Source organism: Amblyomma mixtum, chromosome 7 (assembly GCF_055824585.1).
Source record: "Amblyomma mixtum isolate Tamu chromosome 7, ASM5582458v1, whole genome shotgun sequence".
Classification (NCBI taxonomy): Eukaryota; Metazoa; Arthropoda; class Arachnida; order Ixodida; family Ixodidae; genus Amblyomma; species Amblyomma mixtum.
The window spans coordinates 146,639,756-146,667,569 of record NC_143018.1 but is presented as its reverse complement, the minus strand read 5'-3'; the positions used below and the strand labels follow the sequence as shown (position 1 = coordinate 146,667,569).

The 27,814-nt window shown below is 45.5% G+C and overlaps 1 protein-coding gene across 3 annotated transcripts in view; it reads right to left on the bottom strand.

Moving 5' to 3' along the window:
- Positions 1 to 1,584: 1,584 nt before the first annotated feature.
- LOC149337799 (uncharacterized) overlaps positions 1,585 to 27,814 on the bottom strand; it is a 170,393-nt gene continuing 144,163 nt past the window's right edge. For 2 of the 3 annotated variants that reach the window (XM_089554954.1, XM_089554952.1), the window contains exon 2: positions 1,585 to 6,984. In XM_089554954.1, the coding sequence (XP_089411080.1) occupies positions 5,244 to 6,746 (1,503 nt within the window). In that variant the 5' untranslated portion in view covers positions 6,747 to 6,984 and the 3' untranslated portion in view covers positions 1,585 to 5,243. Of the gene's footprint in view, positions 6,985 to 16,083; positions 16,178 to 27,814 lie in introns of those variants that run through there. The other variant, XM_089554953.1, reaches the window with a different exon arrangement.

The window sequence follows — 27,814 nt, the reverse complement described above, 5'->3', positions numbered from 1 at the left end:
GCCCGGATGTTCTCGTTTCAGAGCCCGGATGACTGGAATTCAGTGCCCGGATGAGTGGATTTCAGTGCCCGGATGATGGCTCTCGGTCTCGGCGTGACGTCACCACACTGCCGACAACGGGGGCTAAAAGCATTTCATGCTTAAAATCTCACACACGCGCACGCGCACACACGCGCACACACGCGCACACGCGCACACACGCGCACGCGCACGCGCACGCGCACGCACGCGCACACGCACACGCACACACACACACAAAAGGAGGGCCTTTTTTCCGATTGCACTTGAGTACAAGTATACGGCGCACCTCAGCGATAACAGCGCTCGAAGCATTGATAAAATAATCATTTTATTCAGTACAAATGGTACAATATAAATACAGGCGCAGTAAGAAAATAGCGAGATTCGCAGAAACACGTGTACAGAAATATTCTCCAACAAGTGACATTTCACTGCCGGCAGCTGTGGACAGAAATAGACAGCACAAAGAGCACACAACATTGTCCTCGAAATCAAGCCTGAAAAGGTGTTTGGTGTGAAAGTACGAATCAGGGCACGATGAACTTTTAACCACAAAGTTCCGAAAGAAGTAGCCCGATTGAGGAAAACGGCTGATATTCGATCGGGAAAAGCATCTTGATGTGCCTGCAACTGCGTCATTGTCGCAGTAATATTTAAAAATCGGGTGCTTTCTGTGTGGACGGACACTGCAGGAAAACCGTCCCCGAGAAGAAAGCAGCCTCAAGAGACGGATAATAACAGTTTTGGACCCTTCGGACCGACTGGAAGTGCGTGTACATAAAAGAGGCTGTACACATAGGGTATGAATAACTGCGACACAGGAGACGGTGGGTGCTTTGCGTTATGAAAAAAAAAACAAACAAAAAAACAGGCATCTACTTTATTGTTACTTCAGTTCCTATGCTGGAATGTATCAGAAGATTAGCTCACAAACGTCAGCAATAAATGGTCCTCATGGCCTTTTCCCACACGCATGCTAATGACAAAAGAAGAGGAGGACACCAATAATGCTTAGCTTGGTAGTTATTTCTGGGTAGAACGTATTTCGGAATTCCTTGAACATATGGCAAGAGCTACGTTGAAGCTTGCCCACCTTGCAAAGGTATCGTATTAAGAAAAAGGCCTTCGCCATTTTTTCCAGCTGATGGCATATAAGCTGCAAACTTGTTATATTTTCTATATGAATTTGTAGATTTACAGTGGAGAGAACATTGTTTTAGGCGGTCGCGTGCAAAACCCCCAATGGTCTTTTTTTCAAATTTAAACAGCGATAACATTTCAGACGAATACACCGATAGACATGAAAGGACGGGCGCTGACTCCAACTATGTTTGTTGACGCGTATTTTCGTTGAACATATAAGAAAGGCGACAGTGAGCGCACGCGCATCTACGACTGACCACAGAAGGAAAGGGGAAGAAAAAGCGACCTCACTTTGCTCCCCCCTCCCGTTTCCTTCCCATTTCCTTCTGTGGTCAGTCGTAGATGCGCGTGCGCTCACTCTCTTAAATTTTCAACGAAAATACGTGTCAATATACATTGTTGGAGTGAAAACAGCGCCCCTCCTGTCACGTCTATCTGTGTATTCTGAAATGTTGGCGCTGTTTCAAGTTGAAGAAAAGAAAATGCACCACCAACTGGCCCCGCAACGTGTTTTACTAAACCCCCAATGGTCTATTTGGGCCTCTCCATTCAAAACGTGCGCGCCGAGGAAATTTCATTTGAGCGCACCACACAGGACATGGAGACGGCGTATAGCTTTGCGAGGCCCTCTGGATTTCGAGAATACTCGTGCCACCTTCGCTTATTTATTTTCCTGCCAGACGTGCGGCCACCAACTGCCGACCGCGTACATCCAGCGTTACAAGTTTACTCAACCTGACTGTAACAAATATATTTTTTTCGCATCCGTGATGCATTCCTAGAGATGCAACTCGCGTGCTTATTAATATGACGGACGGATTTAGTTCGGCACGAGGGTAAAGACTGCGAAAAATATTAAATTTTTTTGTTCACAAAGAATTGCGTTCCATAAACTTCTGACAGCGGCTGCACATTGGCACATGGGCATCGATGCATGTGGTGCTGCATCTGAGAGGAAAAATTCTAACTTTTTTTAAAGTGAAAATTTTGAAAAGAGCTGGTTTAACGAGGAGGCTGGCTTTAAACACTGCAGTACAATTCTTGAAATCGGTAATCAAACACATCGTTCTTGCGAATTATTTTCTCGTGAACAGTGCGTCATTTTGTATTCGAGAGAGAATTCCCAAGCTGATGTAAGCCAATTTTATCAGCGTATTGGAAATAAGTGTTCCTGAAAAACAGAGAACATTTATTTTATTGGAACATGCAATCCATGTGAAAAAAATTCAGTATTGTGCGAGACAGGTTTCTTTTGACACCAAATTTTCGTGAACTAATGATTGCTTCTAGCACGCGACGTGCCTCATAAACTTATATTTAATGCTGCTTATTAGGGGAAGTGTAAAATAATTTTCACAATTAACATTGGGCATTGCCAACTCACCTACACTGGATGGTGTTCCAAGGGGAACAATTCGATAATCCATAGCCTGATAAAATGCACGAATCTCTCAGCGCATAAAAGCTAGCTGTCAAACACAGGGCATACATTACACGGACAATTGCTGAACACATGGTCTCGGTGAGTAATGATAACAAAAAATAAGCAAAGTCGAACACTAAAGTGGAATGTGTATATGATGAAATAACGTGAGCAAACATAACCCTCAATGCATATATGAAATTTTTCGGTAACAAAAGTTGAATACGAAATTCTCCTAATCGGAGCGAGCTTGGCAAAGACACCGTTCAGCGATATTTGGACGCACAGTGTTCGTCGTACGTTACGTAATATGCAAGTGACTCGACACGAATCACCGAGAAAACTGTTACGCAACAGAGACAATCTGAAAGTAGACAAACGTTCAGAAGTAGTCATGCACCTAATGTGCTCAAATCTCAGATCCTACCGCACCGCGGGCGTTCATGAGGACGGGTAAACTGAGTAGGAAATCATAAACGACCGATACTTAATGCATGCTCAATGATTTGCACCGTGAGAAGCTCGAAATTAAAGCATCAAAGCTTACAAATCCTGGAGAGCGATATTTTCTTTTGGAACACCTCTCTCTTTTGGCAAAGTCGTGTAGCAAGCAGCGCCCTCTGCTGGTACCATCTTTGGCCTTGCGGTGCTGAGGAAATCACAATTTCAGAGCTCGATGTTTTGAATAAAGCAAGTGCCGTGGAAAATAATAACCGCATGAATAATATCGCCTCCTCCAGAAGGTAATGCAGCAGACGAATAACAAGTACTTTAATGCGTCCTTTCGCTAACTTAGTTAAATTCAAAGCTTCTTACCCTAAAGTTGTGCACCTCAAAGGGTTTGTCTCATTTTACCGGGCGCAAGTTGCCTCTTGCAGCGCCGTGACATATTACGCAGCAAGTGTAAATATGATTCAGTTGAGCAGACAGCTGGGAAATTTTGTACATATTTGCGCAAATGAAACCAGCGTAAAGGACAAAGGCACAGTAAGGAACACAAGATGACGCTGGACTATCATCCGACTTCATTTCTGTCTATTTCAGTGGCGACAACATAGATACCCTTCAGTAACAAAGCCAGATATGCGCAGTGATCATAACAGGTGTCAAAAATGGTAAAAATAACAACACAGAAAAGACGCCCGTAACACTGCGCGTTCAATATTTATCCATGACTGCTGTAAAGAGTTTACAAATCTATTCTTGTAGAACAAGCTCACTGATACATGGCTGTGCTTTATTTTATGATAAGGCACGACTATAAAAGTTCGCTCCGGATCCTTGTTTTTCCACGCCAAAGAATGCAGATTTTTAAAGAACGGAGCGAACATGTGCTTCCGGAAATGCTTAGGCAAATTGGCGAGCACAACTGCGCTCCGTTCTTTAAGGACACAATCATTCATAGGCGTGGAGAAACAAGGATCCCGTGTGAACTTTTAGACTCAAGCCATATCATTAAAAAAAAAAAAAGCAGAAACAAGTGTTAGTGACCACACAGTGAGCATGTTAAACAAAAAAAATTAGATTTTTAAACTTTTTTTACAGCAGTCATATGTTAATATCAAAAGGTTTGGTTTATTGGCTGGTTTATTGGGGGTTAACGTCCCAAAGCGACTGAGGCTATGAGAGACGCCGTAGTGAAGGGCTCCGGAAATTTCGACCACCTGGGGTTCTTTAACGTGCACTGACATCGCACAGTACACGGGCCTCTAGAATTTCGCCTTCAAGAAATTCAGCCGCCGCGGCCGGGATCGAACCCGCGTCTTTCGGGTCAGCAGCCGAGCACCATAACCACTGAGCCACAGCGGCGGCTTAATATCAAAAGCGGGCTGTGACTGTTGTCTTTCCTGTGCTGTTATTTTTTGCCTTTTTCGTATCCACGGTCATGTGGGAGCATGTCTCGTATCGTTACTAAAGGGTATATAGATATGTGACCTTCACTGAAATATCGTCAGCTGAAAGTACTGTGTCATCCTCTGTTCCTCACTGTGTCTGCGTCCTTTGCTTTCGTTTTATGTTTGCATATAAATGTGTGTTTGATTCAGAAATCTAAAGAACGTAATAAGTATGGCCTTTAAATATTATAAGCAGAATTTAAAGAAGCCGTGAGTGCGAATTTCCCGTCGTACACATACCCGCTTTGCTCAGTAATTTGTGATGGAAGAGAAATAAATATTTTCTGCCTCCGGTATTGTTAAGGCATGCTATGTCGAATTGAAAACAGCAGCAAGGCGCATTTTGTGCACAGTTGCAGTATGTGAGTGACAGCATCAAGCTCTACAATAGGACAACGTGTTTAGCCATTACTTTGCGGACAGGCATTTAAAAGTAGTGCGTCGGAACGTCTTTTGCTCTGTAAGACACGAAAATAAGTTACCCAGTGCAAAGAATCGAATAAGATTAAGTTGCAGCAGCGCAAGCCAGACGCTTCGGCAAAAAAGTTGCCCACATTACCTCTCGCGGTGTTTCTCTCTAACTGATTGGAAATGATTCCCGCGAATTATGGCGCATGCTCAACATTTAGCTATCGGTGAACGGGCATTGCTGCGCGCTGCTTGGCCGCTAACGTGAACGGCAGTAAAGAATGATTTTGTTCGCCTTGATTTCCTCGGCTCAGGGTCCGAAGCTCGCACGCCCTGTGGGAACAGAGGCGCGTTCATTTCTTCAGCTTTTTGCCGTTGGAGGAACCCTTGCCAAAGCCTTTCCTTGTCCCTTTGAGGGTGCGGACCGTGGGCTCGAGGAGGCCCAGCTGGCGCGCCCTTTGTCGCTCCTGGATCTTCTGCCTCAGCGTCAGCAGGGTGGACGGACTGGCCCCGGTGCCGTGCTTGACGTGCTTTCCAGTGAGCGCCCGGGGCGCTCTCTTGCGCATGCCGCAGTTGTACGAGTCAAGGTTGTTCCCAGCCGCTGGCCCCAGCTCGTCGTGCTCTTCCAGTGGCTCCAGCCCTGGCGCCACCGAGGACACCATGGTAGTTGGTGCGAGGAGCGGACCGGGCAGCACTCCGGACGCTGCCATGCCTTCGAGGTGCCGCTTGAGGAGTTCGTGCTCGTGGAGCCGCTGCATGATCTGCGTGTAGTAGGCGTAGATGCTGAGAGGGAGCGCTGCAGGCGCCAGCTGCCGCAACTGCTGCAAGAGAGTTTCTTGTGGCGCCCTCTGGTCGCAGACCGGAGAACACGGACGGGAGCCGGGCTTCGAGACGGTCTCCACGCGCATGCGGGGATGCTTGCACCCGGTTTCCTCGTCCCTTGCTCGGTCGGGTGTTGCTATCCCACCCAGGATCCTTCGCTTCAGTGTCAGCGACGGTGAGTCCCTGGACGGTGGCGGCGACGACTCCTCGTTTCCGCCAAGTCTCGTCGATCCATTGTTGAGCCGATTTTGTATTTCGCTGTCGGACTTGCAGCGGGCCCGCATCAGCCTTTCGACGAGGCTCTCACTGGTGATCTCGAAGAGCTTTGGGCAGCTGGCGGCGCGCTTGACCCCTTGCTCTTGGTTGCTGTGATTGTCGTGGCTGTGATGCTCAGCCGGGGGCGTCTTCCGCGATGACAAATCCTCCGGCGTGTCGGATTCTTGCCGCTGCGACGAAAGCGAGCGCGATTCGAGGAAGCGTATCAGAGTCGGGTTGGAGTCCTTGTCCGTGCGATACGGGCCACTCATAAGGGGGCCCCGCGCGTCCGCCTTGGAGGGTTCTTTACGCAAGTCAAGAAGAGAGTCGCCGCCATCTTTCTTTCCTCGGCAGGCGCATGCGCAGTGATTTTCCTTGTCGTCCTGGCACGGCTTTCCTATCCCGCATGACTCTTGCTGGCCTTCGGCAGCTGGCACCGACTTGTCTTCAGGGACGTCCAACAGTCGGGCACTCAGTTCTGACTGTCTCTTGCTGCCGTGTTGAAAAGCCACGGCCGGCGCCGGCAGGGCGTTGAGGAAGATCTTCTGCCATGCGTGGTTTAGCGCAGCCGGGTGTATGGGGCGCCGCCGGGCAGTGGTCGCGGTCTCCTCGTCTTCTTCGTCGCCCGACGGGCAGTCGGGGCTCTTGGGGGACTTCTTCCGCAAGTCCATAGGGAAGTCGTAGTAGCCATTTTCGTCTTCCGGGCACAGCTCACTGTCTGGCGTAGAAGAGCATGTTCTCGGCCTGAGCAGGACGTCTTCGCAGGACTCCTGCTTCATAGCGGCCCCGCTTTCTGCCGCCGCCGCACGAGTTAGTCGCCTTTCTTTTTCTTGCGAAGCGTGACCACGCCTTCCCAAGTCATCCTGGCCCTCTCTCTCTCCCTGTCCGATGAAGACCGCCGCGAGTGCAGATGATTAGTGCAGGGCCACGCAGCGCTGTCCTCCGAGAGCCGTGACAGAATCAATCGACAGGTACCACGCAGAGGTCATGCTTGAAGACGCCGCCTCCTCCCTGCGCCTGCGTCAAAAAGAAAAAAAAAACAATTAGCCTCTTGCTACGAGCTTTCTTTCTATATTTCAAGAAATGCTTCGGCGCGGCAGGCAAGTACAAAACGTAGAAAACACACCAAAGAGCGCCAACTAACAGCTGATTCTATTGAAACCCGCGTCAACCCGCGTCAAGCACAAGATCCTTTCTTGGATCTTGTGCTCTATTTGTATGTAATTTTTGTTATGGCTTGAAGTCTGCTACTTTCCACGCGTAAATATGCATTTGTAGTTTTGTGTATGTCTAGAGCCATGTGAATGCGATATATCCTAAATAGCACTAGAGTTATATCAGTATATACAAATGGTGTCTGTTTGTTTCTTGTTACTACGCTGTGTCTTTTTTCATGATAACTTGCTTTATTACGTGTTATTCTTATTGGTCATGTTAGCTATGATTGTTCTTTGATATGTATTCTGTTGTCCGCTGATTTCTGCCTTGATGGAAGCAATCATGTATTTGATATGGGGGGCGGGAACCAGTCAAGCTGTCCAGCTTTTTTTCCCTAACCTCCCCCATTATGTTGATGGAAATAAAGGCTATTATTATTATTATTATTATATGCTTCGCGCTCATCAATGACAAAAAAAGAAAAAAAAGATAACATGCAGTGAAGAGAGCACCAGCTAAAAAATTATTAGCACCCATGGCACGTGTGACAGAAGCGAACATCGTCATGCCCCAAATCTAATCATTTTGACAGGAATTGTAATTCTCTCTTGAGAAGCGTCACAGATGGATTTCTCACGCATGTGTTTGTCCCCGAACGAAGAATGACTGCTGCTTCAAAAATTTCTCTTTGAAGCTTGTCTTTTCTGCGGCCTAAAATAACTGTACCGCTGAAGAGCGGCAAACAGCCGCATTCTTTGCAGTGTTGACCAAATATTTAGGGGAATCCCCCAAGGTGGAGTAGATTTGTAATAAGGGAGTAATTGCTCATTGACGTCCACCCGAGCGCAGCCATACGGCCACAAAGGAAAGCTATACAGCTTTCACAGAAACTTCGTAGTTAAAGAAAACTTCGTCCTGGTCCGGGGTTCGAACCCGGGACCACCGCTACATCGGAGCAGTCGCTCTACCAATTAAGCTAACCGGGACGGCAAGCTTATGGTAGGGCGAGAGGGAATTGATCAATAACTCGAAGTGGGAACAGTGTTGACCAAATATTGAGGGGAATCCCCCAAGGTGGAGTAGATTTGTAATAAGGGAGTAATTACTCATTGACGTCCACCCGAGCGCAGCCATACGGCCACAAATGAAAGCTATACAGCTTTCACATTTTTTCACGTTTCACATTTCACAGCTTTCACATTTCCACATTTCATTCGGCATTTACATCCATTCTTTGCAGTGCGCCGGCAGGTGCTCCCCAGTTCGGTTCTTGAGAGAGTTTGAGTGTTCTCTTAGTCTGTCATTTATGCACCTGCCGGTTTGTCCAACATAAAACTGACCACAGGTGAACTTGATTTTGTAGATCACGCCTACTGCACATGGGATGAAAGGATTTTGGTGTCTTTTGCCGCAGACTATTCTTTCTGATTGCACCCTGCCAACCATCGGGCATAGTGTTGACAGTTTACAAGGTGCAGTAAAAACCATGCTGACACCATGCTATCCCCGCGAAACTAAAATATTTGCTAAAATTTTGCGGCATTTAAATCCAGTTATCCATATGCAAATATGAGAATTGAGCACTGTTAAGTTTCCTAAAACGCTGATCCTCCAGAACCCATCTCAGCTCTAATCTTTATTGAAATCGATTGGATCGCTCCTCTAGAATTGCGCATGCACATTAAAAGCTGTTGCAATACTACACAGTAACAGTGTTTCCAATAGTCCACGTGCCTTAAATCTGTTCGCACTTCCCGCCAGGCGCGCAAGCGCTGTAAGCCATCTAAATTTCAATCTCCCATCAAGTTATAAACCAAGTTAATTTGGTATAATCCTTGAATCTTATATAGTATTAACACGGATTTTGTCTTGGAGGTGTTAAGAATCAGTAAATTTTAAATGTTCCAGTTGTTTATCAAATCGAGTTCCTTATTCGCTTTGTATTGCAATTCGGGTACAGACGGGCAGTAAAAAGAAGATAGTTCCGAAATCGCGACTTGCGACTCAGCGATCATCCTGTAGAAATTATCCTATGAAGAATGATCTCATGGAAAAGGAAGGTAGTGTCATCAGCGTAAATTATGAAGCGTCTAGTTAAGTCGATGTTAACTATGTCATTAATGTAGATGTTAAATAATAGGGGACCTAGAATGCTGCCCTGCGAAACAAAGCGCCGGAGCATTCTCGCCTAGGCTTGAAAATCATTAGTTTGGACCCATTGCTGGCGATGCCAAGAAGCTTCCGCGAAATCCGTAATATTCTAGTTTATCAGTAAAAGTTCCGTGGTTAGTGCGGTCGATTGCCTCTGAAAAGTCAGTAAATAACGCGAGAGCATGTACTCTTTACACTCAAAAGCTTCCAAAAATAATTCCTTCTGGAGGGGCAGTGCATTTCCTGTCGAGAGTTTTTTTTTGTGACTAGGAACTGACAGGGTGTAACAACGTTATGTTCGTTTATGTTCCACGTATTTGCCATGTACCGCGTACGTCGTACCCTTATTATGGTTTATTATTTCTGCGTATTCTTTTTTCGATATACCCTCCTCACCCAATGCTCTTCGGGGCATGTCCAGGTACAAGTAAATAAATAAATAAATAAATAAATAAATAAATAAAACTGTGCATTTCCTCATGAAGCAATTTTTCCATGCCCATAGAAAAAACAGGAAAAAATTGACATGGGCCTGCAGTTAGACGTGCAGCCTCGATCGACCCCTTTGAAAATGACGGAAAGTTTAGCAATAAGCTTTAGGAAAAGCGTCTCTTTATAAAAGTGAATTAATTAAATGTGTTAAAATATTATGTGAAGCGCATGCTTTATCGGAGCTATCTGCAATCTGCCAACATCGTAGCTGCTGCTGTTCCCAAGGGACAAAAATGTAGTTCGAACTTCTGCCGTGGTTACCGGTGACAAGAGAGCACTGTCGAGTGTGCTGCATCCTCTTAAGTCCATTGAATGCGTGTCATGTGTAGGGTTCGAGATGGAGATAAGATACTCGTTAGAGGCTGTGATTAACTTGTCACCTGTGGCAGTTTTTTTGCCTATTGCCATTGTGGACGAAAGGGTATCTTTGGCACGGCTTACATGCATCAAATAATTTATTCGCTTCCAGAGCACATCAGTATGTTTTACAGCATCGGCGTTAAATAGATTTTCAAAATTAGACGTCTTGCTTTTGCGGAGCAGTCGATCTGTTTTATTTCTGGGCCGTTTAAAAGCTTTAAGATCATCAGCTATTTTTGTTTTTATGAATAGCGCTCATAAAGGCGACTTTTGATGCTGATAGCTTTTATACATTCTGCATTAACCCATGGCTTCGAGGTCTTCCGCAGGAGGCGCTTTTCCACGTAGGGAAAACAGGGAAAATGAATACTTTTAAACTTTTCAATGAACGCTTCATGGGTTATATCGGCACAATCGTTGAGCAATATATTTTCCCACTCCACTGTAGATTTTGCAGTAGCAAGCTGCTGCAGGGTGCGATAATTTATATTTCGATACCTAATAGAAAGGGTAGCTTGGAGGCAGGTACAACACGTGCGATCATCGTGGCTTGTTGATTTTATCTCTACTTTGATATATGACTGTGCGCACGTGTGCCCATTTTTGTATGTATATATTGAATTTTTTCCTTCCAATAAACTCAGTTGTAAGTTCAGCGCCGTGTTTGTCTACTCCTCTATCTGGTCCTGTTGTTTAGCGCTGTTTATATGTACTTGTCACCATGGAACACCAACTCGCCCAATCTGCCGTTCTGCTACAGCCTAATAGAAAGATTTTTCGAAGCTTCAAATTTAAAGCCTTTGCAAGCAAGCGACAGAAATATTGGAGGATGGTCACTGAGATGCATGTCCAAAACGCCAGAGGCAAATGGAGTGTTGTTAGCATTTGTAACGGAAAGATCAATTGATGTCGATGTGGTCAGCTATACTCGTGTCGCTTGGTTAATTACGTTCACAAAAGCGTTAGTTTCTAGCAGCTCGTAAAGCTCATGTAGTTGCAGGGTAGCACTTAAAAGGTCTATATTGAAATATCCTCCTAGAACGAAACGGTAGTCGCTCTCATATGACTATGAGTCAAGGAAAGAAAAGTAGGAAAATTTCCTCCCGGTGGCATATATATAACAGAGATGACGAACTAATTACTTTTTATGATCATTATTTCAAAATCTCCAGCACTTTTTGAGAGTCTAGGATATCTCTTAACAGTAGCATGACAGCAACATCCCTCTTACGGCGACGATTTAAGGAGTGCGACATATAGCCAGGTATATGAAGAATCTTGTGAACAGTCACAATACCATGTCTCTGAAATCATAACGACGGAAAAGGAGAAGTTAGATCTGTCAAGTAGAGCACTGATTTCAGCTTCTTTATTCCGAGCAGACTGAACATTTAGGTGCAGGCAGGATTTGAGGAGACAAAGCTTCTTGGTAAAAGTAAAGACCGGACAGAACGGATAAGCCTAGAAGCCTACCACATAGAGAAACTTGGCAGCGAGCGCATCAGCGAACCTTCTTTATCTCTGTTCCAGGCTGAGATTGACTATTTTAATGCAGCTACCTGTTGAGTCGATGGGAAGATAAACGGATAAACTTGCCTACCCGCGCATGCGCTCGCGATTTGATGGCTCTGACACAACCCTTGTTTTTATTTTTTGTCATCTTTTCCGTCACGATCCCTCGGGCTATAAAAGGTGTGGCTTTCGACGAATAAATCCAGTTGACATTTAGCGCTTGTGTGTGCGTGTTTCGTCTCTCTTGTCCGTGTCTTTGTTTACGCGATAACATTTCTACTTCAGGATAAACACTGACTTCTATTGGAACTTGACACGTAAGACTGCGTGGTGTTAATCGGTCCATATTCACGAAAAAAAGTAAGAGCTAGTCACTGATAAAATTTGTGTTCTCCTCGAACAAGTTGGTCTATCTTGTCAATGGCGCTGAGTGACCTTATTTGAAAGACAGAAGTAGTTTCGGTCTTGCGAGCAAAAGCCTTGCCTTCTCGAGATCACGTTTAGCACCATTTCTCCTGCTTCTTTCTTTCAGTGGTCATTGATAATAGCTTTTTTACCTGCGGGCACAGGCGCTCATTCCCATAGAAGGGGCCGGTTCTTCCGACATCGGCTTGTGTCAACCGGATTTCGCTAGCTTTCGCGAGGACAGCGTCCCGCCTCTGCCTTGTATGAAAGTGGACAAGAATGTGGGGACAGGCAGTATTTTGTGAGAGGAAACGGTGACACACATCAATATCACCTTGAGTAGTGGGCTCATGAAGCAGAGCCTCACCAAGCCTTTGAAGGATGCCATTTAGGTTTTCATTTGGCGCCCCTGAAATATTTTAATTCAATGTTTCTGTTCCGCGAGTACTGCTCAAGATCAACAATTCGCCTTTCGTTCTCATATACTTCTTTTTACAGCTGGAAGAATTTCTCCACGAGCAGTTCGTTTCTGGCTTTAAGTTCCAGGTTGTCATGCTTCAATTGCGAGCAGTGACTTGCCGTTCCCTCCAACTTAGTGTCGAAAAATTCTAGATTTTGGAGTTTAAGCTTCACTACGGTACATCGTGCTCCGATCACCGGGTGCCCAGTTTTTTCCTTCAGTTAAGTTAGAGGTCAAACCATGAAAAGAGAAAAAGAAATGGAATCAATATCCGTGATTGGGAGTCGAACCCGCGGCTGCGGGAGCAGATCTCCTTTAAGGGCCGCTCAGCGAGACCAAAAAAAAAAAAAAGAAAGACCGCCAGTCTATCGTCGCAGCCAACACTCCTCGTGTTAAACTGCACCGCACTCTAGCGCTGTGCATTGGAAAACGTCGTCTGCGCCAACTTCCGTCTGCTCCGTCCCGCGGCGCTGCCTGCTCACCGTCGTCTTATACGCAGAACTAATCCGCTCTTTCGCTCCGATTCGAATGTAGCAAACATTACCTGTAGTTTTTTTTTTCGGCTTCAGGGGCAAGATGATAATGCAAAATTAGAGGCCGTAACCATCAAAGGTGAGCCCATTTTTAAATTTTCCTAATCGGCAATGCTGTTTCGAATATCGATCTCTAAAAATATGCTTTCTGAAATTGCTTAAAACGGAACAGCACAAGCACAGGACAGAGGAACGTACAACAGCTGTGTTTTCGCTGTTCCCTTTTAATTAAGCAATGTTTAACCCACTAGCCCGTAACAGCACCGTCGTGAGGTTCCGGAAAGCACGTTGCGTTGGCTTTCCCTCGTTGCAGATTTAAAAAAAAATGGCATGGCTGCCCGTATGATTGTCGCTGAAACGACTATAAGTGCTACTACGTCAAAAAATATGCAAACTGCGTCTTTGTTCTGCTTTATAAATGCGACATACCCCATATTCTAAATGTTAAAAGCAGGAAAGCAATCTCAACCAGCTTTCAAACGTCCGATATTTTGAACCCCTTTGTCGATTAAGAAAGTTTAGAACTAGGCTGACTGCGTTCTTGACAGCCTTCAAATTCACAATATAATCTCGCCCCTAAATAAAAACAAAAAAGTTTGTTACTTAATTTTAGTCGTAAATATTGAGCTATATGACGTACAGCGGCTCCTTCCGCACTGTTTTAACGGTCAAACAGCGGCCGGCTGAAATGCCAGGCCTGGCGATTCCGTACTCCGTGGCAGGACTTCCTGCTCAAAAATACGCCATTGAGTAAAGTACTAGGCTATCTATACCGTTATGCAGAAAACCAAAGTAATATTCAACAGTCTAGCAAGAGAACAGCAGTTCGCAATTGGTGGCGCGGTGCTGGAAGTAGTAGGCGAATGTGTCTATTCAGGGCAGCTGGTGACAGCGGATCCGGATCATGAGAGGGAAATAACTAGAAGAATAAGAATGGGGCAGGTTATCTCAGATCAGGAATGGCAGTTTGCCAATATCCCTCAAGAGAAAAGTCTACAGCAGTTGTATCTTACCGGTACTCACCTATGGGGCAGAAACGTGGAGGCTAACAAAGAGGGTTCAGCTTAAGTTAAGGACAACACAGCGAGCTATGGAAAGGAAAATGATAAATGTAACGTTAAGAGATCGGAAGTGGGCGGAGTGGGTGAGGGAACAAACGCGGGTTAATGACATCCTAGTTGAAATCAGGAGGAAGAAGTGGGCTTGGGCAGGGCATGTAATGCGAAGGCAAGATAACCGCTGGTACTTTAAGGGTAACGGAGTGGATTCCAAGAGAAGGCAAGCGTAGCAGGGGGCGGAAGAAAGTTAGGTGGGCGAATGAGATTAAGAAGTTTGTGGGGGTACGGTGGCCGCAACTGGCGAAGGACAGGGTTAATGGGAGAGAGACATGGGAGAGGCCTTTGCCCTGCAGTGGGTGTAGTCAGGCTGATGATGATGATAGCGAAACGGAGCCGCACTCCAGACTAATTTATAACTTGCAGCTGATTGGACTTCCTTCGCATCTTGTCGAGTGGATTAAAGCGATCTAAGAAACAGAGCTCAGTTTGTCGAGGTGCCTGTTCTGAAACACTTCCTGTTACTTCCCCCAGGAAAGCATGCTTGCACCTTTACTGTTTGTAGTGTATACAAATATTCTAGTAGATATAATTTCCCCTCCAGTACAAATGAAATTGTTCGCTGATGACTGTCGAATTAAGCAGCGCTAACAATTTTAAGACGAATACAGAGAGGACATGACAGGACGGGCGCTGTCCTATGGATATTATTCCTAAAAGTTAGCGCTGCGTAAATTCAATTGAAGAAAAGAAAATGAATAACCAACTAGCGCCGCAACGTGTTTTACCAGTTGGTATAGTTGGCGTTGTCGCATGGCGGAAACACTGTTACTGCGGTAGAAATACTAAGACAACCACATTCCATGTCCTGCCATTTACGTGTTTGACTTCGTCCTTTTAGCGCACTAAGGTTCTTTCCACCACATAAAATTACTATAACGTTGCCGCTTGCGTAATATCTCTATCGTAAAACGAAAACTGCGCAACATATGCGCAACTGGTAATTCTCGACTTCGCAATCATACACCGCCAGGAGTCCTCATACTATTCCTGGCGCAGTACTGCGGTGTTTAAGCGATGAGCTACAACCCTGCGATGGTAGGTGCGGCCGCCGGAGGTGCCAATCACTAGCTGCCACCTGCCACTGCGGCCATTTTGTTCACAATCTGGTTGTCTGGTTGTGATGAAACCACAACGTCACGTGACCTATACCTAGGTTGCCGGAGCGGCCGACTGCTCTGGCCGCACCTGCTGCGACGCCTCAAAGGGTCGCCAACTCCGACGCCGAACAATTTTTTCCCGACATGGGGCTGCGTTAGAAATGAACCCACAGCGAGGAGAAACACGAAGGCGAATGACGCGGCAGGGAGGGGCTCCTATGCGGCAAGTGGTCCGGAATGTGTGTGTGTGTGTGGGGGGGGGGGGGGGGGGGGGGGGGCATCAATCGTTTTTCTTTCGTGCAGCGGTATATGGAAGCTATATCGTAGGGATACAAGGTGTTCTCAAGCGGTGCCTGCTTGCAGCCGCCTCGGGAGCTCTAAGCAGGCTGAGTTTGCCTTGACCCATATTCCCCATCATCTGGCCAAACACGTCGACTACAGGGCAAAGGCCTCCAACTAACCCTGTCCTGCGCAAGCTGTTGTCCCGTGAGCTTCCTAGTTTTACCACTGGGACTGAGGACTTTAGCCACCCAAAGACCCCCTCTTCGGAAATAAATCTTTACTCACCTACCCGCATCCTGCAACTCTTGCCTTTCCACATCGCTGTGCTGAGCGACCATCGGTATTTTACCTTCGCATCGGTATTCTACCTTCAATTAAGATGTTATTAGCTCGGGTGTGTGCTAGCTTCCTGTCCATTTACGTTGCCCCCAGCTCGATGCATTGTGCTCAGTTTCCCTTCGTCGAAAACAACAGCTTAAGAAGCGCGTTCTTGCCGTCGAAAGGATCAGAACAGAGCCGCAGTTGCCGCAGTCGAGCTCTAGGCTTACCTTGCGGGTCGACACGCGAAGATCGAAGCTCAGCGCGCGCTCTCTCGTGGCGCGAGCGGCGTCGGAGAGTCGTAAGATTCCCCAAGTGAGCAAGAAAACGCTACTGAATGAACGCGGACACGGGAGAAGCTTGCGACACTGTTCTGGAGCATCTCTACCCACGCGCGCGATGACAGGTGCGAGGAGAAGGCGGGGAAAGGGGAAGAACGGAACACACAAGCGTGACGCGGGCCCCTCTCTCTGCCCAAGGTGTTCTTCGCGGACTCGGGCCCCACAACAGTCGAGCAGAAATGGTAAGGGGGCGGGCATTCGTAACAATGCTACGACGGCGACGTGGCTCGCAGTCGCGGCCGATCGAGGGGAACAAAGAAAAACGCATTCGCACCAGGTGTCAAATGACACGACATTTTCTTTTTCGGAGCTCGGAGAACACAGCTGCCACAACTCCGCTCGGAATTCTATTTAGTATCGCTGTCTGTATCTGTTCTTTCTCCGGCTACGAGCGCGACAGAGACGACTTTGAAATGACGGAAATGCAGCGATTGGTAGCACGAAGGCGGGGGAAAAAAAAGTTCTAATGCTGACGTTATGTTCGCGGCGCCGGAATTGACGACGTGTCGTTACCGGCGCCGAAATTGCTGAAGACATTGCTCAAGCTACCCAGAAAAATGCTCCTATTAGTAATGTGCCCTAAATAATGAACTTTCCACATCAAACGATGTGGACCAAAAGCGCTTCTTGTGGTTGCGCGGGCAGCTTGAATCCTGGGCGAAGATAACATTTACATTCATTGGGAATCTGTGCCAAATTTTACATATTAGATAATTCTCAAACTATTGCGTTCGGTAACCGAATGAAAGCGCTAGCTCCTGGAGGTGATTGCCGCGTATTGTGCGGGAGCTTTCCAAGGCTGACATGGCGTACTGACAGCTCCATCTACAACCGGCCATGCGCGAGCAAGTAAAACGGCCTCGTCAGTAGGGAAATAATATTGTGGCTATCGACCACACACGTCAGAAGGCTGCAACACACACGCTGGAACGCAACCATGAACACTGTGTGAAACCGCGAGGATGTCTCTCGGCTAATAACATACAAAGTAGGCCTATTAAGTATATCCTTCCCGAGTAGTGCAGTGTTTGACATAGATTTATAACCTCGCTCTTGAAAAAGGCGTCTTTCTTGCCGATATACAACTGGCGAAAGTGGTGGTCATTTACACGAAAGGCGACAACAACGTTATGGCTAATTACAGGCGTAAATCGGCGCTTCCGTATTTTTTTTAAACCGCTTGGAACGAATAATTCTTCTAAGGTTTCGAAAAGTTTTTGACAAGGATTCAATAATAAACAATTACCTATATTATTCACACCCAATAAGTCAACAGAACACGCTCTACTTTCGCAGAAGGAATTAATACTCAGCTGTTTTAGAAAAAAGTTACTAGCGAGCGGCATTTTTAGCGTTTTCCACAAGGTAGTGGGCAACATTACCGAGCGTACCTTTTTGCAAAACTGGAACATTACGGCATTCGCGGTCTACTCCTAAACCTTATCATATCATGTGTAGGCTCCAGATCCCTGTGCGTATAAATTGACCGTTACTGCTATTATATACTAGCCATAATAAAGGGTGCGCCTGAGGGTAGTATTTTTGGACCCCTCTTTTCAACATATACGCAAATGATATTCATAACTTAAACGACAAAGCGATTTGCGTTATATAATATACGCAGACGACGCCAGCCTTTTATTCATCTCTGGAAGCATCTTATCACTGACTGACACTGCTGACGAGGCCTTATTCGCCTTAGAAAGGTGGTAACTGAATAATTCTCTAAAAATAAAGAGGCAAAAAATGCTGCCTTACTTTTCTACCCTAAGAGAAAACACTTGCTGAATCCACCTTCAATTCATTTAGGTTTCGATACTATCAGATATGTAGATAGTTTTAAATATCTTTGCATACTGTTCACTACGACAATGACATTGGATGCCCATGTAGAAGCAGTTTCTCTTTCCATTTCTCGATCTATTAGAATTATCTAGCGTCATAAAAATGTTCCGCCATTTCAGGCGAGGATGAATCTGTATTACGCGTTTTTCTACTCATGTTTAAGTTACTGTTTTACTCTGTCGGGAAACACAACGCACACAACTATTAACAAGATTTCTGTTCTGCAAAAAAGAACATTGAGTGCTGTTTCCAGTGTATCCATAGGATTCACCAATTGCACAATCATAATCATCATCATCATCATCCCGACTACGCTCACTGCAGGGTAAATGCCTCGCCCATGTCTCTCCAATTAACTTTGTTCCTTGCCTTCTTGCCTTCGCATTACATGCCCTGCCCAAGCCCACTGTGTCCGTGAGACGAGTGTTTGACTTTAGGTTTGTATGTTTTTACAAACGAACAATAGCCAAAGCTGACCCGTACTTTTCTAATGTTCTAAAACTTCTACCTCGCCGATCTTCTCGTGAAACTAGATGATGCGGCTCTTACGCAACCACAGAAATCAGGAGCAATTATGCGTTCATGATGGTCAGGTCTATCATACCACGGTTTCTAAGTGCATCCTTGTCTGATGAACTTAGTAATCTGTCCCTTCGTAAGTTATCCTCTTTCTATAGAAAAGCAGCACCGCTGAAAGGCTGATTGTCGTGGTGCGTGGATGCACTCTCCTTTTTTTTTCTTTTTCATTATTTGTTGCACCAACTGGTATTTCATTAGACATTCGTCTTCACATTCCGTCACAGCGAGTTTTGTACTGTTATCGCAATTTCTACTCCTGATTGCTTGCACCTGAATCATTGTTGAAACCCTTGTGTACGACCCTTGGCTCATTTCTCATTTTCGCACCAATTATAAATTGCAGGCCATAAAGCACAATCTAACTTTTATATTGAATGGCCATAAAGATATGAATAACTTTTCGCGCAAAAAGCTACACGAATACTTCAGTAAACTAATTCCCTTCTGCTTCACATTTTTTTTGGTTATATAACTCTGTGTATGTGTCCTCTTTTGTGTGGTTTGTATATATGTGTGCACTTTTTATATGTATACAGTCTGTTTAATTTTGTACTGCTTAGCATTTCTCCGTATATACCGCCTGCCGCTGCTCTGTAAACGTCTCCGGGACTAGTCAAGGCCCAGTCGTCCTTTTAGCCCGGAAAACGTTCCAGTGTATAACTGAAGAATAAATGAAATTGAAATCATTGCTTTCTGTCAATACTGAGGGTAGCGAGTCCCGTCAAGAATTGGTGCAGTACTGCTTTTTTCTCGCCGCCCTCACTTTTTTGTAGTACCAAAAACTTAAATAAAAGAAATGGAAATGTCTCTGCAGCTCAACCCGACCGGACAGAGGAAGAGGTAAAATTCGCTGTGGCTTAGCTTGGCTAAGCTGGGTAATTGCGAAAGCAATATCCGTACCTACGCCATGGTTCAGCTGGCAGTGTAGTTGGTGGTGGTGCTTGTGGTTAGACTTGTGGCGATGCATCTGTTATACAATCCAATCCAATGCAATGCAATCCAATCCAATCCAATCCAATCCAATGTAATCTAATGTAATGTAATGTAATGTAATCCAATCTATTCTAATCTAATCTATTCTAATCCAGTCCAATCCAATCCAGTCCAGTACAATCCAGTCCAGTCAGGCCGCCGTTCATGTGCACCGCCGTCGCACACGGACGGTGCGAGATCGCGAAGCAATGTTAAGCCGCTGGTGGCTGGCACAGCTACTGCTTTCTAGCGACGTGAGTCGAGCCTAATCTCTTCAGCTGGATGGATGGATGAATGGATGGATGAATGGATAGGAGCGCCCCCTTTGAACCGGGGTGGTGGCAATTGCCACCATGCTCAGCTTTTCTTTCTTTATTATTTTTTTTGTTTACTGTGTTGGCAATTCTCATTAAGATTCGCCATCACCTTTACCTACGGTTTCCTACAATTCTAACCTTATGCCACATCTCTGCTTTTCAGCCACCAATCCTCCAATCGCTTTTTGCTGACTTCCACTGCAGATTTATTTACTTGACCATTGTTACCTTTAAACCCTAGGGCCTCAGAAAGAGTGACTGTGCCTGCATCGACATCCGGATGGATACCATCACATTTGATTATGAGGTATTCAATTGTTTCCACAGATCTACAGCGTAACGCCACAATCGCGCTCCTAGCGGAGAGCGCAGGAGTTAGGCGGCGGTGGTGGCACCGCCGCGGCTTGCGACGGCGCGAGTCGGTCGCCCTTCTCTTCGGCGTGACGTCTCAAAGCACCTGTTGTGCTCCTAGCGTAGAGCGCAGGCGTTAGGCGCCGGTGGTGGCACCGCCGCGGCTTGCGACGGCGCGAGTTGGTCGCCCTTCTCTTCGGCGTGACGTCTCAAAGCACCTGTTGTGCTCCTAGCGTAGAGCGCAGGAGTTAGGCGCCGGTGGTGGAACCGCCGCGATTGCGACGGCGCGAGTTGGTCGCCCTTCTCTTCGGCGTGCTGTCACACATGACGTCACACAGAGGTCAACTAAAGGTCAATGGTGGCACCGCCGCGTCACGGCAAAGGCTGAAAGTGCAAGTAGTAAAGCTTTCGCTTTAAAAGGAGGCGAACACATGTGCTGATGAAATCACGCGCAGGCCATCCTAAGCTGTCACTCACAAAGCATTTCCCAGCACTTTCAGATCACAGCAGCAGAGAACAAATGTTTGTCGCTGTCTCCCGGCTCTGGCTGAATGATATTCGGGTGAGCGTTATATTTAGCGATTTTTGTAGATTTTTTAGTTTTTCTTTCTATTCAGAAATGCATTACTTCTGTGTATTTCTTTTAGCTGTGCAAATTAGCCACGTTGGAGTGTGTACGCGTTTTATTTTTTTAAACTTCCATTTTCTTGCGTTGTTTTGCAGCTGTCGCGCGTAATGAAAAGGTTGTTTTCCTTGTTGTTTGGTTTCTGCGATTACCAGCAAGATTTCGCGGCTTCATGAGGCATAATTCAAGCGTATGTTTTTTTCCACATTTAGTACGGCTGCGAGACGGAGCTTGTGATGTTCCTTCCTAGCAACCTATATCCTTATTACATGTTGTGCAAGGGCTGTACTTGTTGCGGGCATCAACCAATATTCGAACTCAAAAATGCGCCTAAATTGCTTGCCCTCAGTCTACATCTGTTCAGATAAAACGGCGATGATAAGGATGCAAACAAAATGCGACGGATGCGGCGACGAGACGGCGTGCAGCAGGCGAGGCTTCGTTATGGGGGCGTCACTGAAGGCGATCGATGGTGTAGATGTTGTGCCCTCACTTCACATCGCAGGCCTCGGCAACAGCACAAATCAAGGGGGCTCATAGCAAAGGTCGAATGTAACTGCGTGGGCGAAATGAGAGCGACGAGATATTCCTTTGTCTCGCGACTGTTCTTTTTTCTTTAACACCCAGGAGACGCAGCGCAGTCGTCGCTAAAAGTCACAGGACGGCTGCCGCTACGTGACGCTAGAGTCAGCGACAGTTTTTTGACGTGAAAAAGCTCGTGAAGTTCGCTCTCTACTTGATGCCTCATGGTATTCCTTGTTGTACATATCTAAATATGTCTAATGATTTATCGCCGAACACTGTTAATTCGCCGCCGCGGTGGCTCAGTGGTTATGGTGTTCGGCTGCTGACCCGAAAGACTCGGGTTCTATCCCGGCCGCGGCGGTTGAATTTCTTCGGAGGAGAAATTCTAGAGGCCCGTGTACTGTGCGATGTCAGTGCACGTTAAAGAACCCCACGTGGTCGAAATTTCCGGAGCCCTCCACTACGGCGTCTCTCATAGCCTTAGTCGCTTTGGGACGTTAAACCCCATAAACCAACCAACCTATTTTTCAAACAGCAGTCACCGCGGCGTGGTCAACTAGTGCGCTCCCCGCGGGCCGCGGGCGCCGTCACCTGCTATGGTCGCGTGACGCGCAGGCTTTTTCTAGATTCCTGTTCTAGGAGATAACACCGAACGCCTAAAAACAGCCCCCAAAAGTTGTCTTGCGAGAGCGGTTAGCTCCAGGAGGCAATCAGGAGTTGTTACAGCAGGAGTGGCCCTTTAGCCTCAAGTGAAGTCCGCGGTGCTTTCTATGAATTGTTTTTTTGACGATGTCATACGAGGTGAAAGCTTCGTATCCTTCCCGATTTAAATATTGCTGTGTCACAGCCGGTGCTAGCAGTGTTCTGAGCGAATCCCTGTTCTTGCCCTGGCGCACGCATGAGTGTGAAATTTACTTGTCTTGAATGCAAATTCTAAACCGCCTAAATAGGTTTATAGACCTATTTCTACAGGTTTATAGAAATAGGTTTATAGTAGCCACGGATCACAGAATAGTAACGAGTGGCCACATGGTTACGAAGAAGCTTGCAAGATTGTGAAGAAAAGAATGCCATGATCATGTGCCATAGTGAGCTCTCTCGGAGTGCTGTGAGCGTGCCAGTGGCATACAAGTACCATTTATTTTCTGGTTGATGCTTCTAGGTGTCGGTTCTGCTATTTCTGAGAGGAAATGCTCTATATTGACTATCTTATAAATTTGTATATTTTCTAATCGTGCGGCTGTGCTGTGCAATTTCATGATTCACTTATTTGCAACAAAATATTGCGGAACATTTTCTAACAGTTAATCATAAAGTGGTATTCACAAACATTTTATTATAATAATTATCGAAATTGGTTTGATTGAGCTTTACTCTTTTACAGATATAGCAGTCCGCGGTCACTGTGCAGCACTGCCTGCAAAATGGAAGGAAGATGCATGAAACACAAAAGCTGTCAGGCGCTTCTGGTTGAACGCAACACTATATAAACTTCTTCCGATGAAGTTGACATCGTCTTCACTGCCATCTGCGTATCTTCTGTGGGAACAAAACAATGATGTTCACGAGTTTTTGGAATGGCTGTGGCTCCGTTATATCTCATGCCTAGAGCTTCTCTTTCCGCAGTTACGACACTGTCGGGGACCCAAACAATGTTGATGGTCTTCAAGGCTCACGTAGCCCATTCGTAGAGATCTCTTGGTGTAAGAATCTGGTCGTTGAAGGGCCTTTGAATACCGGCTTTGCTAGCCAATCTCTTAAGTGTGACCCTAATCCATTACACGGACTCTGCTTGCGATGTAGCGAAGTTACACGTGGCGTCCAGTTGAAAGTCTTCTTGGTGTAAGCCAAGGTTGTGGAAGTTTTTCCTATTCTTGTATTGCGAAGCGGCACCGTCAGCGAAATAAACAGTTACATTCAAATATGGCTTTCGCTTTTTTAGTTCTTGAAGAAAGTACCTACACGGGCGTGTAGAAGTGTCGGAAACGATTACATAGGAAAGCGTAACAGTTGAGTCTCCCGTTTCGGTGGTGTTTCGGATGTAGGCTACGATTGGACGAATTGTAGCTTGTGTGCTGTTCCAGTGAAATGATTGGGAAGCGTCCTGAACTATGAAATCATAGTTTTCTGCGAAGCCCATCAGTGCTATCGCCTCATTTGAACCCTCTGTGTTTTTCAAGGACCGAAGGTAGTATGACTGAACTTTACTAATGAAGTGACGCCGTTTCAATTTATGTAGCTTCTCTAGCAGCTCCTCCTTTGCATCCGTGGGTGTAGCAAAAAGAGTCATGAGTGAACACTTTTCCGTGCGCACCCACGGTTTGTATTTAACTTCGGCTGCTCGAAGTTGTAGCTCTCAAACATGTTCTTAAGTGGTTCTAAGGCCGGACATTCCGAACTCAGCATGCTGTTCTCCTCTTCAAGAGAGCTAACAGTGAGAGCCATCAGCTGAGCACAAGACTCCCGTATGCAAAGAGAATGTAGCATGAGTTTTACATTCTGATGATATTCACAGACACAAACACAGTGTGTACCAGGGGAACCGGCTAACACGCACTAGGAGGGGCGTAAACGCGGAAAACTCGAAAATGATGCTTGCAGATTTAGATTTTTTTGATTCCACCGAACGAAGGCTTCCTGGAGGTTAAACAAAAATAGACGCTTTTGGTAACCTCTGAGAGCACCCTACATACCCGGAAGGCAGTATGATATCTGTTGTCTTGGTAGAAGTTCAAAATTGATGATTCAGCTCCTGCCGGCAGTTGGAGACTTCTTCGCGGATCAGGGATTTCAAGGATGCCTTTTGAGAGCAGAAAGTTGGGCAAGTTTTTCAGTATGCCTTTTGAGTCTCGAAGACGTCTGGAAGATCGAACTAACTTCTTGCCGCAACTGAAAAACGCACTTGTCTCTAGAATCGTCCAAGATCGTGGACAAAGAGCTGAAATTTCCAACTTCCTCTTTTTTGATCTTGTTTCCGTATATTTCTGTAGAAGGCTATCTAACATCGACTTCTAGTCCTGCAGCTGCTTTTTTTCGCCACCTGGAACGTTCTCTTGAGAGGCGGTAGCAGGTGTACCGAGAAAAGTATCCCTGGGGGAGTTGATGTCGGATTTTCTGTATCGTTTGCGTGGCTCGAAATTAGCGTTGTTTTCAGCCACTCGCTTTGTTCTCACTACACGTTCTAGAAAAGGGCTGTACAGAAGGGCCATGACGTTATGATGGCCCGGGGAGGATGTTTCTTGCATTTCCCTAGCCTCTGGAACTTCCTAGAGGTCCGCGCACTCAATGTAGCACTTCGGGCAAAGATTGTCACCTGAATTTAGGCCTAGTGCCGTTAACCTTCGGGCGAGAATAGTTTAAATAACCGTAGTTTCACGGCATGGCCCTGCGTGCCTCTTGAATGGGTCTATGCACAGCTTCGAGGCTGTATGTGTTGTGTATTTCGAGGAATACACAGAAAAGTTGTGATCACATATTGAACTGATTCCATCTTTGGCTCTTCTGGCTCGAATGGAAATAATGTCCTGCTGCTGAATAGGTAAATCGGAAGAAAGCTGAAGCCATGTCTTTCGTACGTACTGCATTTTGTGGCATGTGCCTGGTCCGAAAGAACAATCCTGCGGACAATGCGGGTTCCTCGAATGGGCTGAAGACATCTATTCTTAGCAAGCAAATAGCGAAGCAAATTTACTTGCAATTGCGTACACGTGCTGTGATCTTGAATTTCTTTGAAACAATTCGCAGAGAAAACTTTTATTTTTAGCTTGACTGCATATTCTAAGCAAACAAACTACTGCCTATGCTCAGAGTAAAAATAAATAGTTACTTTTTTTCTTGTTTCATCGCCACAAAATATTAACTCACAATTCACAGGCGGTAATGCATGCATAGTGGGCAGCTTAATCAGTGCAGTTAGTGAAAGGTTGACCAGTAAAAGTATTTCAAGGAATTGCTCTTTTATCAATGCACCAAATACTTCCTGCTTGCGCTCACAATGCACAAGCTGTCATACCTGTGCAAGGCAGAAACAACAACCTCACTGTCGCCGTTAATCGCTGCTGGGTCTGTGGAATAACTAATAATTTTCTTCCCAGCAGCAGTAGACACACACTATAAGTTGCTAATGTCTTGTCTGCGCTCCCAAAATTATGTTAAAAGCCCGCAGTCTGAGACGCCACAGCATGCATAAAAGATTACTATATTTTGTTATTAAGAGGAAATATGGATGTTTAAAAGCCATATTAAAGGAAACAGACAACACAGAGGAAGTGACCGACCACATTCGACCCGAGTGCAGAGCGCGTGTCACGCGGCCATAGCAGACGACGGGGCGCGCACCAGTTGACCACGCCGCGGTGTTTGAAAAATACTTTCCACACATTGATGACAAGTACTTTTCAATACTTTTGATATGTACAGCAGAAGGAATTCTCCAAACGTTTGGATTATGCTGAATTACAGGGGCCGTTTCCTACGTAGAGTTTTCGGGGCCTTAATTCGGCAGTTTTCCCAAACTGAGGCCTCTAGGTCACTTATTTATAAAACAATACTGAAGAATTAAGGGGTTGCAACGTATGAAAAAGCGTAACCAGATTCATGAAAGCACGTTACAAAAGTATAGTGGGTGCAATGCTTCTTGAAGTGTGAATAAAAAATTCGTGAAAATGCAAGAATTCAGCAATCTTTGTATCGTTACTTTGCACAAAAATCACGTCATTGAAGTTTCATCTTTTTCGGTAAGAAAGAACGTCGACTTGGGTTTTTATATGCCATGATAAGTGTCTTGGAGAGCGGAGACGCTTTAACGAGAAAGCAGAAAAAGTTGCCCAGGATGAATGATTTCCTCGAACTTCAGGGCAGGACGTCAGTGAAACAAATTTTTTTTGGACTACGACGGTGATACTAGTGCATGTGTTCAACCGAGGTAATTATTTCAGGCCAATAAAAAACATAAACAAAACTGACGCGTCTCCTTTCGGTTGGAATGACCCTAATACTCACAACGCTGGAAAACAAAAATGCAAGAAACTAGCGAAATCACAATTCTGCAGCTGAACTGCATTGTGAACGTGGACTGGACATTCCATATATATGCGTACTTTTTTGTTTACAGCACTTTTACTATGACACGAGCCAGGCCTCAGAGTCGCACTTTTGCTGGTCTACTATGAGATCACCAGCATTTGTACAGCTGTTCGGAAACTCCCCAACGCAGCGTAAAAGACATTTCAACGTTTCCTTTGGAACAAGCTTACGGATCCTTTCTCTCGGCACAAGATGGCGAAGCTCACAGTAATCAGTAATAGCTATAATTTCTGATCATGTTTTGGCGCGTACAAGTGTTTCACATAGAAGCTCTTCAATGTCAGCTTATTTTAAGTTGATTAACAGGGAGCTGGGCGACCAACGTAATTTAAGTCTATTACGAACTACTCTTTTGGCTGAAATTGTGCTGCATGCTTACAAGAGCAGAAATCAGCTTAAACTCAGTGTAGATAACTTTTAGCTTTTCGGTTGTTTCGCGCAGCTTTTATGCAGTTAAGTAGGCAGAAATGGAGTTGATCGCCTCCAATTTTTTTTTTACGTAGCGTTATGAAAGCATCGAATTCAGCAACAAACTGGGTGCCACAGGAAACAGTAATCAAGGCGTTAATATTACGGCAGTGCATTGTGATTTCTGATGGAATGGTTCATGGGCCAGGAAATAACTTTTTCTTTTAAAGGCTGATGATAAGCACTAAACAGTACACTGAACTGGATAGACCAAATCCGGAGACTCAAGGTCGTAAATTCGTATTTCATTAAATGGCGTATAAACAGACTGGTTTTCCTCCATAATCCTAAGTTGTTTGGGATGATTGAGACTTTTATCTTGAGCTAAAGGACGAATTGCATCTCACTGATGAACCCACCTTTAATAAAAACATAAATTCAGCTGTGGTAGTTGCCTATACTGAATAAAATGAAAGCCCTTATAATAGACAGAATCGCTCCAATCACACGTCGGTTGAAGCGTCTTAATGGGTGCTGGGGCTGGCATAGCGCTGGCAGTGCTCAATGTTTGCTCACTTGACCCATATTTGAAAATATTTCGGCAACTTCGCGCACACTCGAGCGATGCGAGGTGAGAACTGCTGCATCAGCAGTGGTCGACTGTCGTTTGAAACCCTCTTCTGCGCCATCTTCTTCAAAAGTTCAAATGTCGTGAATCCCCTTTGTTTGCCTGAAACTTCTCATCATTCGGTGCGGCTTTATTGAATCTAAATTTCTATAGCTGTATCTATTTCGCCTGAGCTAAACTATTTTTGAACAGAGCTGGTTTGTTGCTTTGTTCGGGTTCTCCTTACCGTGCGGCCTCATAAGCAAAAAAGAAAGTTGAAATTTCATATCTGTTATTCTACCTGTT